Raw genomic sequence first — 14,949 nt, forward strand, 5'->3', positions numbered from 1 at the left:
AATCATCCTTGGATGACAATCCTAGAAATAATTCAAGGATTACCTTAGAATATCATATTTAACTCTAAAAAAGTTTGATCTTTTTATCTTTCTAGACAAGAATATCATAAAACCAAATAAAAATGTCTCTTTAACTAAAATTGATAAGATTACTCTTAAATTGGATCCCATGCAATTAGTTTATAATATTAAAGATCAAACCATGCATCCTTAAGCAGAGAAAGGGAGAAATGGTAGAGGTGAAATTAGACTATGAGGACAAATATAAAAGACCGGATCAAATAAGGATAAAATATCCAACACAAAAAGTCGAGGAGGATCAAATAAGGATAAAAAACATCCATCACGAAATAAAGCTGATTGAAGCATGAAGGAAACTAAACCACTAAACAAAGGAGAGAAGGAAACTTGGGTCAAGGCCTACGTTTCTTTGTTGGAGGCACAAACCGAACGAGTCTTGATCCTTGTTATCCTGGTCTAATTTAATTTTGATCATCTTTTATCCTAATCCAAAAAGTAATCGAGAAAACTCTAATTAAAAGGTTATACAAACACTCTACGCAAGTACGACTGAATCTAAAACTTGGGAATTTTCAAATTTCTAAACTGTCGCTAAGTATCATAATCTATTGTGGCAAGCAACAGATGTCTGCAGATTTTTCTTGTAGACCACGTTCTTGTTCTTTCAAACAAGTTTTACCTTGTTGTAATATGAATATCAGGTGTGTTCCTGTCCAAATTTACAACACAAAATTTAAGACAAAGCATACAACATTCCGCATCACTTCACCAATTGCATATCCTTTATATCATTTCTAATCGACATTTATTCAAAGTGAATTGCCTTATCAGAGGAAATAAAAGATAAAATCATGGGCTCTATTCAAAATGCACCATCATTCAATATTTTCTTATATGGTACTAACCCCGAGATACGTTCTTCCATTCATACGCTAACCAAATGGTATAGACATTTAATTCCCTTCGTACAAATATGAACTAATTCATAACATAAGCAAAAACACTTTAGTTATGGAACAAATTGAAGACTCGTGTTTATGAAAAAAATGTTGAATATTTCTAAACATACGAGCACCTAAATTTTATATAAGAAATGCTTAAAAAAATATCTTTTTGAAAAACGCTTAAACTAAAAGACAATCCAAACAAGCTCTTAATTTGCCACTATTCCTTTCACTATTCTAATATCTTCTTCAATTGCTTCTTACTATTAAAGTTGAACCAATAATTAAAACTCCATTCAATATATTTAACATATTCTCAACAAACTCCCACGTATGAACTCAAATATTTGCATAAATCAAGCAAATAGACTTTGAAGTCGAGAACTATAAAACTGGAAACTCAAAACTTAATATTCTAATACTTGATCATCAGCAAGTTCAAAAGTTCAAATCAAATATATCAAAGTAAATTCCAGAGCACCGACATGTCCTACTACTCAGAATATGGAGCCACTCAGGCTTAATGTATTATTTTACAGTGCAGTATTGATAACTTTAAGCATTCCACTATGAACATTGTAACTACAGTTATCCTGAGATGCATTTGATGGGTGTGAGTATTCATACTCATACTCTACAAAAGGATAAAAAAAAATAAAAAAAAAGGGTTCGCATATGCACTAACACAGCCTCAGATAACCAAATTCACGACAAGTATTTACTGACAGTGCAGGTCAAAATAGTAAATAAGAGAATGAAGATCGAGGAAGTTTACATTCACAATCGAGCGACGTATGAATTTGCCTGTGTCACATATCTCACCCACCTATACGGATTATAGGTGTTAGACTTCTTTGCAATCTGCAAGTACTTAACCTGCAAGTAAAAGGGAAGATGTTAGCATCTTATAATCGATTATCAAAGGAGATAGCTCGATTCTGTTCAGATAACATGCCTGGAGCTTTGAAGCGTTGTACATTGGAATTGTGAAGGTCATACTAACAGGTCCAGATTCTTTCACGATGTTTCCTGCCATAGAAAATATATTTTTAATTCATATATTTATTTCCTAAGAAAAATATCTTGTTCGTCAATGTACAAAATTTACCATGTGATTCTTGTGAAAATGTGAGCCTTGCACGCAAAGTATGTTCAGATCCACCAACAATCTGCCATGTAACGCCTATTAGTAACAATAAGATTAATGCAGACATCTAATGACAAGACAACACGAGATTGGCATTCTGTAATGCTCCCAATAGTTAGGGAGAAAATGAGAGTAATAGTGAAAAGGGTAAAAGAAAGGGAAGTTAGTTATGTTGGATTCTCCAGGGTATTTGGTATGGGGGAAGTGATGCACGAGTGAGGCAAGGAGAAATTGTGAGGGTTTTTGAAAAGGGAGAGAAGGTGATCCTTCCAAATTAGCCTAGTGAGCGTAATTGAGCTCATAGCTCTCTTTGGCTTGTCGATAACCAAATAATGTAGACTTGATACCTAACACCTTCAGTTAAAACATTTTTTTTTAAAGGAAACAATAATTTTTTTGAATTAATGAAAAGGAAGAGGGAAATACCCTAGTATTCCAAAAGGGTTATGTAAAGGCTCTACAATCGGCACATGCATTAGACAAGCCATAAAAATAAGTAATTCTAGGAAAGGAGCTAACTTACAAAGTCTTAGTTGACTAGTGTATAAAATGATAATTCCTTAATTAAGTAAAGGAAGTAAAGAGACAAATCATATGCACAGAGTAACTTGCCACTCATGCTCTTGAAAATTATTGATAAACAGAGCTCATTTAAGAGGAAGTTTATAGGAAGTGTCTTGCCTTCTTCAAACCCCATTCAAGCCTCTTGGTCGCTTCTTTAAAATCAGTTGTATTTCCTACTGCTCCAGGTTCCAACTCAAAGCTGACTCTGAAAATGTCATAAATAGAAGAATGATTAAAGCAACGGAGGAGATTATACGACTAAGCTCTAAGAAATGAGTTCAAGCCAAACCAAACCAAACCAAACCAAACCAAACCCAACCCAACCCAAAAATGACAACCATTTACGAATGACCTTTTTCTATGCTACACTACACACACCTTGTCGTGAAAGTTGGCAGTGGCATCTGAACCATAACCGTGTTTGCTGTGATGCTTGAGGCAAATTCAGCACGAACTTTAAGAATTACTTCAGCCTGAAAATTAAACAGTCCTTTCAATAACAAAATTCAAAAAGAATGTTAACATACAGGAAGGAAGTTATTTCAACCTTAAGGGGGCCTGCTTCTTCAATTAAGGCATTAATACGAAAGGGAGGCTTGAATTCCTGAGTCATTCTATAATTCATGACAGGAAATTCACCTTCTGGTGGTACCTTTTAAAATAGAATCAAGAATGAGTCACAATTCACAAGAAAACTCAAGCAAATAACTTGCGTCCTTTTTTACTAACCAAGACCAAAGTTCTGTCCGAATCAAAATTATCAAGATGCACAGATTCATGAAAATTACAATCATCAAGGATGACTGTCCCTCCACCAGATGAACTGCTATAATCTGTCACCAGAGGTTGAAGCTGGATGAGTCCAAGGGAAATGTAATAGGTTGAGAAAATAGAAAACAATCAAACAAAATAAATATACAAAATAGATATAAACTTTATCTGTGTGTGTTAGAAGGGAAGGACAGTTCCCAACCCCGTCAGGGGAGATACCAACCATGTCTCCTTTAATTGAACACAAAGATAAAAAGCCTTTATCGACTTAATTTGCTATTTCTATAGAAGAAAATTATAAAGTTTTGGTGCAAATAGGCATCAGTCACTTAAAATATCAATAACTAAAAGAAGTCTTAAATTGAAATATGGAGACGGTAATTTATACAACTCCTATAATCATCCATCATATATCTTTGTGTAGATAGAATACGATGACAGGAGAGCAAATCATATTAAAAACACACACATAAAACCATATACACATATGGAGACGGTAATTTATACAACTCTTATAATCATCCATCATATATCTTTGTGTAGATAGAATACAATGACGGGAGAGCAAATCATATTAAAAACTCACACACAAAACCATATACACATATAGAAGCACAAACAATAAAGAAAACCCATAGAAGATGATAGAATTTACCTTTATTATTAACAAACAAAGGGTATAGAACTTTCACAATAAAAAAAAAATAATTCAACCATTTGTTTTTTCTAGCTCCTGAGAACCTTACAGAACCAATAATCAATAAATATGCAGAACCAATAAATATGCCCTAACAGAATACAGAATCAATAAATATGCAGAACCTTACCGTAGATTGACCTTCCACCTCTTCCAATGCTCAAGTCCTCATTAAGAGCAAGTCGAATTTCTGGGTTACCGGTAAGATAGCTCTTCATTTGAATGGTACCATCAATCTCTGAAGTAAGTATATAACCCTGTAGTCAACATAAAATGATTCATTATGAAAACATCGACCCAAAAAATATATATACATTTAGCATGAGTTATAGTTGTTAGATAATTTCCCTTATCCTAATATGATGAGATGCTTGCCAATTGTAGAATTATAAGCTAAAAGCATGATACCATCTAACAAGATGCATCAAAGAAGATTGTAGTCACCAAATTCAAGTTAAGGAATATCAATTCTCAGAAGTTGTCTTCTCTCTCATTTTCTCCAAACATGTAGTTCTCATCTCATCAATGAATGAGTAAAACAATAAGGCTCACAAAACATTTCTATTAGTTCAGAAAGTTTACAATGAAATCATGGAATTCTTGAATTCTCCCAATGCGTTTCTATCGACTCCCACACCTAAGTTTTAAAAAGTAATAATAGTCTGCCTCAATCACTGACACCTTGTGCTGACAACTGCTCTATCAAGGTAAACTAACCAACTACTGACTTACTCCTCCATGCAAACCAAATCATTTAAGTCCAAGCAGGGGCCACCAAAGATGTACTCAGTTATTATGAAGGGTGTATCTTTTATTCACCCAAAAATTTGGAGAAGGCAATGAATAGTCGAGAAAAATGAAGGATTGTCTTTCTAATATTTACTTTGTACATGAGATAGAGAAAACCACATGAAAAAAGTCTCCTTGCTCATTCCAATTCCAGAAGTCAAAACTAAGCAGGCATCAAAAGCTGATGCATAAAAAATTTTAAATACCAGTCAACAGCTCCGCGTTATGCACATTAAAAAATTTCATGTGAATTCTCTGATAAATTTAACCGAATTGAAGATAACAAAGAAGAATGACTGGAGATGTACAGAAATAACAAAAAAAATACTCACACTTGAGCTGAATGTAACACTAATCTTCTCGATTATGTCAACAAAAATCTCCTCTCTATTTCTACCTCCAGGCTCATTTCCAACCACAGACTTGGTGACAGCCGTACCTGGCATCCGTTTGCTCCCTTGCTTCAAGAGACAAGTAAAGAAAGTCCACTCAAGAAACATTTAAAGCATAAAATTTGAAAAGGATTGTTGCATTGTAAAGGAAATACCACAAAAATGGAAGCCGGACCAAGGGGAGGCAAACGTGCAGCATCAACCACAATTGGCTCATTAAATACATATGACTTCAGAACCTCAGTTGATGTTGTTTGTACATAACCAAAATCCTAATTCCAATTGAAAACCATATAACAGATCATGAGGCTTTTAAAAGAAAAACTTAACCACTAGGCTTAAAATATATGATTTGCGGCACAATAAGGTAGAGCAAATCGAGCAGTTGATTCATTAAATCCTGAAAAGGGATAGGGAAAGAATAACAAACTTACAATAACTTCATCCAGCAACTCATACACAAGAACAAAGTTTTTCCTGAGGGAATCTTCATTGAGAACCCCAAGGTAATCTTTGATAACACGTGCAATTCTTTGAAGAAGTTCAAGAACAAGAGAAGGTGATGCATTAATCCTTGTTGTCGCAACAAATAAGAGTCCTACAACCTTCACGTGAAAGTAGTTTACGCCATCCAAATTCTGCAGCCAAGGGAAAATGACACCAAAAGAAATGTAAAAATTAAAATATATGAGAAAGAAACCATATGATCAAAATCTCTCGTTGAGAAGAGAAATCAAAAAATGACACCGATTAACACATAATCCAATATTGTCATGCATAAAACTATTGCGTTTGTTATAACAATTATTTCAGCATACATTGCACTCATTTTCCTATTCCGACACACAAAGCCTGTGTCCTGCACAAGCTGATGGAATGCAGGAAAGATGAAAAGATATCATACTTTTGAAATCGCCATAAACAGTAGGTAAAGGACATTACTGCATATTAAAAGAAAAAAAATCCTAAAATGGTATCAAAGAATCATTTTAGCATAAATCGTAATTAATGCCTCATCTGAGAGACACGGCGAATAGCCTATAACAAAACCTGGTGGAATGCAGGGAACAAATGCACGAAGATACCGTAGATTGCATACTAACTACGATGCAGAAAGTAGGGAACACGACTGCCTATTGAAGAACTCATAAAAATAAGTCTAAAAATCGCTTTTAATTTGGATCTGCAGTCGAAATTCTAACAATCCAGTGAGCATGCAGAAGACAATATGCCAGTAGACTACCACGCAGTCAACACATGAAAATACCTACAAAGACAGGCGGCGCATCTCCTTCTCCGTCTTCCTTCCAGAATTTTACTTTTCGGAAAAAGATCTCAGCACTTCCTTTCGGTACTTCGCCACGATCTGCATACATTTAACAATAACCACGACATATGGAAGAATTTTATTCGTCGTATCAAATTGGAGACTAATTTCATGCTCATAAGCTGAAGTAGCACTAATTTCCGATTGCTACGACAGTTCAATACAGCAAATTACAAGTTTTATGTTTCCTAAGCCGTCACGCCATTCTGATTCAGAATAGATTACGTGAAAGAAAACAGTACGAAAATTGAAACGAGAACCGATGCAATTCAGAGAACGGAAAGGGAAGACAACAAAAACACATCAGATCTGGAAAGAAAATTACAATCTCGGAATACAATGTTGTCGCCTCTCTGCGAGAGCACGAAGAACTGCGAAATCATTGCCAGACCTGAGCAACCGTATCAAGCTTATAAAAATCAGTATCGTCTCCGATTAGCAGACACAACAGCGCGCGAAGGAACTCAATCGGATGGGAGACTCCCCAAAGAACTCCCTCGGTAAGAAAGTAAACTCAGACCTGCTAGCTGTTTGCCACGTCGGTATACATCACGAGACAATCACGTGAGTGAAAACACAAAATTGGGCTGACAATTTTAAGCCCCATCTTCCTGGCCCATTTTGAACCGTGAGCCCGTGAACTGAACCGTTGGTAGAAGTACAACCCCCAAACTTACCATGGAAAGTTTGCCAAAACGGTGCCGTTTATATTTAAAATAATAATATTGCAATATAATACTCAAATCTACCGCCCCACTAGAAGAAAAAAAATATATATATATTTGACTATTTTGGACCTTTTTAGCATCCTACAACCCAATGAGAAAGGGATATCATGTAGGGTCTTTTTTTTTTTTTTTTAATTAATAATAAATAAATTTTAAATTATTGATTGAAAATGGGAATGTCAAACTCCTTTTGAACCAAAAATAAAACAAGTTGCAAAGCAAATTTTGGATTCCGGGGAACAAATCTTGAAAGCATATAAATTTAAAATACACGTCGGTTAGAGAATAACAAAATATTTTTTTTTATAAGAGCGTAGAAATTTATCTTGAGTTGAAACGGTTACAAATAATATCAAAACTAGACATCAACGGGTGTGCTAGCGTCAAAGTTAGGTGTCGAAGAGAGATGGGATGGTGAGATTGTTGGTTGGACGGCACAGTGACCGACTTTTGCAAAAGCATGAGGTGAGAGCACATTCTTGGAAGTGTACCTCGGTGGATATTTTGCTTCCTTTCTAAGGTACTGTACGTTTTGACCCACATGGACGCCCAGCTTTCTTTTTGCCATAGCTGGGCTTGGGCTTGCAAAATGCATGGGTGAATTCCACTGGTTTCTTTTTTTAAAAAATGTAATATTTAATTATATTAATCTATATTTAGATGGATTATCATGTTACCCATTCATTTTTTGGATTCTAAATTTAAAAAAAAAAAAGGAAAAAAAAAGTAAAATAAGTGAATGACACGTGTATGGTGCAAGAGGGAGGAGAGTAGAGTACTAAGAATAACAGAGCCATCGGGTGGAAGGTGACGAGTTAAGTGAAAAACAACAAAGCAGAAGAGAACAAGGCCAAATCGTCGAGGAATATCGGCGGGCCACCCAACTCTCCTTAGTTGTTAAATTATTTTTTACTTCAACGGGGTTAATTTTAAGCAGTAAAAGAAGAATATACTTTTTTACAGCTACAAATAAGATCCTCGTTAATTAACTCAAATATCTGCGTCCTTCTCAATCCCTTTGCACGGTCTCTAAAAATTACAATTCCACCGGCAGCTTCCACCCTTGGGATTGCTACCATGCCAAATTCAATCTGCACCTCCTTTACGTGATTGATTTTAGTGTTTTCACTGACGCTCTGGGTGTGACTCTAATATCATTTACAACAGTTCAATCAAGCTCGGATAATGTTGATACTCAACATAAGCAAAAAGAGGAGGGGTGAGGTATGTAGGGAGATTTGTCGAGTTGTTTATGGCAGTGGAGAGTGGAGAGTGATTAAGGTTGGGTCAGTGTCCCATAAGAGAAACAAGTTTTAAAGCCTGTGACCCCTTTGCCTTGTCCTCTACCACTATCTTTTTAGCTTTTATATACAACAAATGCATACTTGTTACCCACATTTGGTGATATAGATAGTGGGGAAACCCCCTCTTTTTTAAGAGTTGTTGCAGTGATTCAATAATCAAATTTGAAGAAAAGATGCAACCACCACCTAAACTTTCAGCATCCCATTGCAATAATTGAGGCAAGGTTTGTGTGTTTTGGAAACCCATATTAAATGTATGAAGAAATGTATGTAAAACCCTTTATTATTTGTTTTTTTATACCACTTCAGAATTGTGTCTAAATCAAGAAAGATATGGGTTTTCCTTTTACCTCTTAGGGCTAAAATTTTAATGCAATAATGCTCTTCATCCATATGCACTTTCAAAACTTTGCTCCTTTCATTTTCTCTCCCCAAAAATGGATGAATAACACAGCCTCTGGTACTCTTTTATTGTCCATCAACCTTTAAGCTTAGGACCCATTTGTTGCTAAGCGGCACCAAAGACATCAAAGTTTGATGGGAGGGAGTGCAAGTTGGTGAATGCCGAAAGCTATTGCATTCCTCTTTTCCCTCTTTTCATCTTTTTAGGGTTTTGTTGTTTATGTGGTGAAGCCTATGCCTACTTCCAAGTTTCACAAAAATTGAATTCTTTCGATTCCTAAAATGATGTTTCCGTGACGCACCCAATATTCATTAGTTTTACAACACTCCAGATATTGTCCGCTTTTGCTCGTTATATATCGTCGTCATCCTCACATTAACAGTCCATGTCTTTCTCTAGTTGATATTGTTTGTTTTAGCCCGTTATGTATCGTCATTAGCCTCACGAGTTTAAAATGCGTCTATTATTCTCTCCAACGGACCGAAATCACACACTTTTAGCTTACTATTTTGAGATGGTTTCTTATGCAAGTGAATGGGAAATAAATGAATAAATGCACTAATAAGTTAAAAGGAATTAGGTCTTTCGTCCAAATCAAAAAGCATTAAAGACATCAACCTTGTTTAGTGATATTGTTTTGGTGTTTTGATGTTTAGCTTTTGCTCTTTTATTGAATCATGGCTAGTCATTTTACACGTTCTTTTTATTTTCCCTCACTATGATTTGTTCCCATTTTAAGCTCCTAATGAGATTAATTACACCACCATTAATATTTTTGGCCTTTTTGCGATTTTAAGTGTAAAAATATGTAATCCCAAACCAGCCAAGAAAAGATTTTAGGTACCGAACGTTCTATTAATAATGAAAACGATTTGTCAACCTAAGCAATAGTCTGATATTGATGTTATTGGTAGTTAGATGTTTTATTTTTTCTTATAGATTGAATGGTTAGAATGTTTGTAATAGTCGAACTATACAGCGCTAGTAGATATTATCATCATTTTTTATCTTTCTTATAAATTAGGTAATAATTTCTTTATATAATAATGAAATCAATTGAAAGTAATGAAGAATTTTATTTATCAAAATTTAGAATTTGAATTCATAAAATTATTAGTTTAAAATTTCTAATCAAACACTAAAATAGAAAACTTTTAAATTCTTGGATTATATTTTAATGTTAATTGTGGAAGATTTGGACACGTGTCAAATATTTGCCTTCCAAGTTTAATGCCCGAAGATTTTCAAAAAATAAAAAATAAACAACGCCATAATTGAAGTAGCGGAATGTGATAGGCTGAGGCGGACTAACTGTTAAGGACAAAAGTGGAATTTAGTTTAAAAAGACGATAGTACCCTTCAACCATTCCCTCGCCCTGCTTTTGGGTGCCACGTGTCGGCATCGCAACTAAAGAGCAATCAGGCTCCCGGCGTAAAGTTTTCGGGCTCGCCGGTGCGGTAAAAACCGAAACTATAATTTACCCATAACTTAAATAATTTTTTATTTAAAAAAATAATGTCAATAATTATATTTAAAAAATTAAAATCATGGTATCTTTATGTTTTAACGTCTGGGATGAGGACAATTAACTCAATAAAGTAGAATATTCGAACAAAATATAGATTGGAAGGCTAAAATTTATAGTTTAAAATGCATGGCATCAACTTGCGCATCAAATTATTATTATTATTATTATTATTATTAATTATTGAAGTAGTTAAAATGTTTTAAATAAATTATAATATTTTATAAATTAAATAGACAAAAATGGTAATATTTTTAATTTTATTGATGGATTGAGGTAGAAAGCGAGTGGGGTGCACCCCCAGCTGGAATTGGACGGTTGTGAGCGATCCATCTGTACTACTCTTGCTTCGATTCCGATGCCCCCTCTCACTTTCACCTTTTCATTTCCACCCTTCATTTTTCCTTTCCTTCTCTTTTCCACCCCTTCATTATTCTATATATTGCCTTCTCGCCACTCTCAAAATCCCTTCCCTTCTTCCTTCTCCCCTCTCCTCCCTCCATCTCTCCGCCGTCTCCCGTACTCTCTCTCTCCCTCTCCCTCTCCCTCTCCGCCGTCCCCGAGAGATTTAATCTGTTCCATATCTCTTAATATAGATGCTAGAAACCGTGTCGTTAACGCTTGAGATTGATGTCTCCGGTTCTCAGTGAAATCCTCCGTTCCGGTTTCACCATAAGCTCGTCTCTCCGCCGGCGCACCCACTTAGTTCAGTCTTTCTCCGTTGTATTCCTCCACTGGTTCTACGTCTTCTCATGAACCGTTTCCCCTCACTCCCACTCTAATATATATATATATATATATTCCCTCAAAAAAAAAAAAAAAAAATCAAAATCTCCCTGAATTTCGCTTCTGGGTCTATCAACTGTAAATATAGAACACCCCCCCCTCTCTCTCTCTCTCTCTCTCTCTCTCTCTCTCTCTCTATATATATATATATATATATATATATATATATATATATAATAGTTATTTATATTATGGGGTGTTGTAGTGGGAATTCTTCAGGTTCGATATCTCAGATTGGGGTTCAGAACCAGAGCTCTGGTTCGGAAGAGGAGCTGAGGCAATTGATGGACCAAAGAAAAAGAAGGAGAATGCAATCGAACCGGGAATCGGCGCGGCGGTCGAGGATGCGAAAACAGCAGCACTTGGACGGGCTGATGGCGCAGGTGGGCCAATTGAGGGAAAATAAAAGCCAAATGATTTCCAGAATTAATCTCACAAACCATCTTTTTCTCAACGTTGAAGCTGAAAACTCTGTTTTGAGAGCTCAGATTCTGGAACTTACTCATAGATTAGACTCCCTAAACCGGATCTTATCTCACATCAACAACAACGACAACGACAACGACAACGACAAAGATGAAGAACAACATATTTTTCTTCAAAACTTTGATGATTATGATTATAATTATGATTTTGATTTTGATTTTGATCGTAACCCATCATTCCTCAACTCGTTTCTAAGCCAGCAACCCCCCATTGTGGCTTCTGCTGATCATCACGTGCTTCACTGCTGAACTCATCATTGATTTAGGGAAGGGTTTTAGTTTAATCCTAATCTAATCTCGTTTGCGCTCTGTGTTGGTGGATGGGATTAGATCGGTTAATCAGGAATTAAAATTGTAATATATTTATATATATATATATATAGATATTAGTTTTGTTATTAATATGATCGTGACGCTGGTGGAAGAAAATCAATATGATTGAAGAACACATTTTGAAAGTTGGGGAAAAGCAACCAAAAAAAGCGTAAACTGGTTTCTTGGATTTTGTTTCCATTGGGGAATGGGTCGTTTTCAGTATGATGTAATGGGGCTTTTGATGCATTTCAAGGCCCCCCCCCCCCCTCCTCCTTTGTTATTATAATACTCATCATATAATATAATAAATATTTCCTTTTTCTCTCCTTTTCCCTACGGCATGGAAAATATAATTATTTTAGTCCTATCATTTCTTTTCAATTTTATAATATTTTAAATGGTTTGATTTAATTATGGACCTAATCTTAATTAAGATATGATTAAAATAATAAGATGAAGATAAGAGAACGAAGCTTTGTGTCTTTCGGTCACTCACTTTATTCGCAAATACTCTTATCATAACCAATACTTATAAAATTATAAAAAAAAAAAAACTATATTAATTTTAAAAACGAGTCAGAAGAATTTATAAAGACATCTACTTTTATAATATTTGATTATATTCAAATACGTACACTGGACAAATACATTAAATATTGCAATGGTTCGATGTATTTGGACTTACTTCATTTTATTAGTACAACCGAGAAAACCATAAATTATTCTAATTGATAATATTAATCTGGATACCCCCCAAAAAATAGAGATTTTCATTCGGAGAACTCGAGAAAAAAGGGTAAACATAAATTATTTCGATATAGATATTATGTTTTTAAAAAGAGGAGTTGATATAAATAGTATCTTAACATAGCAGAGGAAAAATTTACTAGGCAATGCTCGGAGAGGCAAGTTGTCAAGAGAACGAGCAAAATCCTATTAAAAAAAATTTTAGTTCAACAACGGATGAAATACTCGAGCTTCTAACATTGTAGAAAAGACATCATAATTTTTTTTTTTTTTACTAGCAACAGGATCTTTTGATTCTATTCTAGGGTAAACAAATTATTTTATGATCTTTTTTTATATAATAAAATGAAAAAAGTTTATAGATGTTGTCCACTTTGACCCGATATGTATAGCAATTTTTAAAAATGCATCAGTTAGGTGACTTGGTTTTGATATCATTTGTAATGACCTAAGCTCACCGCTAATAGAGATTTCCACATATTTATAAAACGATTTCCTTATACCGAGGTGAATTCTCGCGGTTAATAATACAAATAAATGGGAGTAAAGTACACTCTACATAAAGCAAAAGCACTATTAAGAAAGAGTATAATAATGGGAAATCCATGAACTACCCTTACGTCTCACATGGCAGCAGTAACCAAACACAAACAAAACCTTAAATAAATATTTGAAACATTAAGGTTTGTCCTATCTGATTCGCATATTTCCACGTTCTTCTATGACCATCACTGCCCATTACCACACACATTAATTTGTGTGTGTCTCCCTCTTAAAATTTATTTTATTCACATCAAATCAAATCAATCTTTTTTTTTTTTTTTTTTTTTGTGGTATAACATCATTCGTTAATGGTCGATTATTGAAACAATAGTACAATAATAATTATAATTAACCAGAAGTATTGCAAATAGATTTGATGAAATTTAGAAATAATAATTCATCTTCGAATTAATAAAGTAAATGTTTTTACTGAGATCTACTCTGCTGTCAATTTTAATGAAACTACAAGAAGCAATAAATGAAAAGTGAAAGGATAAACCATCAAACTTTTCTCCTTATTATCTTTTTTTAGAGATTTAGTTTTGTGGATCTCACAATCCATTACATCCTCGTTAACGTTAACGTATCGCCTAGTGACTAGCTGTAATACTATTTGTAACTTGTAACGTCTCGGCTACTGCTAATAGATATTATCCATTCTAATCCATTACGTATTGTCGTCAACCTTAAGATTTTAAAACGTCTCTATTAATGAGAGATTTCCATACTTTAAAATGATTGTTTTGTTTCCCTCTCTAACCAATTTCTAAGGTGGAATCTGTTAAGGTAAGTAGAAATCTACAAATACTTGTACATCTTCCATTTATTAAAATAGAAAATTTTATTAGGATCTATTAATTAGTGTAGCCTGCAGTTAAAAATAAAAATGTCACCAACTTATATGCAGAAACTTGCAACTAAAGAAGTAACCCATTAACATATAGCATGTATTGATTAAGGTTTAATATCTTTCCAATTTTTGTAACATATTCTGTCATTTTACTCTTTATGAGCTTAGTGGAGCCTTGCATTATAAATGAATGGCTTTATTCGGCAAAAAGAGGGCTCATTAGGCCATGAGAGAGAGAGAGAGAGAAAGAGATGGTGAGCCATACAATGACTTCAAATATTGGTTGAACCCAAAAATTTACTCAACCCCCCAATGGTTTCTATATATAAATGTTCTAATTATGGCTCAGATTCTGGTCCTGCATAAGGGTAGATGCCGACCCAACCCAATCCATTTTTTTACTCGTGACTTCAGGACAATGACACCTGATAGTGATGCGTGACCCAAAAAATCTGACCAAGTACCAAATAATTTGTAGTGTAAAGGTTTTTTTTTCCATAATCTTGTAATGAGATCCCCGTTAGTTAGTTAGTTAGAGAGTGAAACAAAACATTTCTTAGACAAGTATAGAAATTTCTCTCTAACAGATGCATTTTAAAACTATGAGGTT

The 14,949-nt window shown here is 34.5% G+C and overlaps 2 protein-coding genes, 1 long non-coding RNA gene and 1 other non-coding gene across 5 annotated transcripts; 2 read left to right on the forward strand and 2 right to left on the reverse strand.

Annotated features, from left to right (window-relative positions):
* Positions 1 to 293: 293 nt before the first annotated feature.
* On the reverse strand, positions 294 to 7,148 carry LOC111480852 (AP-4 complex subunit mu-like). 2 transcript variants are annotated; one of them, XM_023126050.1, is made up of 14 exons: positions 6,978 to 7,148; positions 6,597 to 6,691; positions 5,760 to 5,963; positions 5,481 to 5,597; positions 5,266 to 5,394; positions 4,275 to 4,401; positions 3,406 to 3,509; positions 3,224 to 3,328; positions 3,055 to 3,149; positions 2,794 to 2,881; positions 2,074 to 2,134; positions 1,921 to 1,994; positions 1,741 to 1,841; positions 294 to 730 (listed from the first exon to the last, which is right to left on the reverse strand). In XM_023126050.1, the coding sequence occupies exons 1-13, from the start codon at positions 7,033 to 7,035 to the stop codon at positions 1,743 to 1,745; spliced, it is 1,356 nt and encodes a 451-aa protein (XP_022981818.1). In that variant the 5' UTR covers positions 7,036 to 7,148; the 3' UTR covers positions 294 to 730; positions 1,741 to 1,742. The 2 variants fall into 2 exon arrangements, with proteins under 2 accessions (XP_022981818.1, XP_022981817.1); XM_023126049.1 differs by lacking the exon at positions 294 to 730 and having other exon boundaries at positions 1,397 to 1,841; positions 6,978 to 7,147.
* Positions 3,570 to 3,692, reverse strand: LOC111481334. Its single transcript, XR_002718048.1, has one exon. It is a non-coding gene; the product is annotated as a U6atac minor spliceosomal RNA (small nuclear RNA).
* LOC111480861 lies at positions 7,082 to 13,934 on the forward strand. The gene is made up of 3 exons (XR_002717940.1): positions 7,082 to 7,152; positions 7,286 to 7,288; positions 13,924 to 13,934. It is a non-coding gene; the product is annotated as an uncharacterized LOC111480861 (long non-coding RNA).
* LOC111480858 (bZIP transcription factor 11-like) lies at positions 11,061 to 12,366 on the forward strand. Its single transcript, XM_023126064.1, has 2 exons — positions 11,061 to 11,514; positions 11,547 to 12,366. Exon 2 carries the CDS (start codon positions 11,591 to 11,593, stop codon positions 12,131 to 12,133), a length of 543 nt encoding a protein of 180 aa, XP_022981832.1. The 5' UTR covers positions 11,061 to 11,514; positions 11,547 to 11,590; the 3' UTR covers positions 12,134 to 12,366.
* Positions 13,935 to 14,949: the final 1,015 nt, after the last annotated feature.

This window comes from Cucurbita maxima, unplaced genomic scaffold, assembly GCF_002738345.1.
Source record: "Cucurbita maxima cultivar Rimu unplaced genomic scaffold, Cmax_1.0 Cma_Scf00006, whole genome shotgun sequence".
Classification (NCBI taxonomy): domain Eukaryota; kingdom Viridiplantae; phylum Streptophyta; class Magnoliopsida; order Cucurbitales; family Cucurbitaceae; genus Cucurbita; species Cucurbita maxima.

What these genes read in the sequence shown, in the direction of transcription:
- LOC111480852 (XM_023126050.1), bottom strand. Translation starts at nt 7,035, where the DNA reads ATGATTTCGCAGTTCTTCGTGCTCTCGCAGAGAGGCGACAACATTGTA. An exon ending in CAACATTGTATTCCGAGATT is followed by an intron (nt 6,692 to 6,977) that starts GTAATTTTCTTT and finishes AAATGTATGCAG; the next exon opens with ATCGTGGCGAAGTACCGAAA. An exon ending in AGGTGGAAGGTCAATCTACG is followed by an intron (nt 3,510 to 4,274) that starts GTAAGGTTCTGC and finishes CTCTGGTGACAG; the next exon opens with ATTATAGCAGTTCATCTGGT.
- LOC111480858 (XM_023126064.1), top strand. Translation starts at nt 11,591, where the DNA reads ATGGGGTGTTGTAGTGGGAATTCTTCAGGTTCGATATCTCAGATTGGG.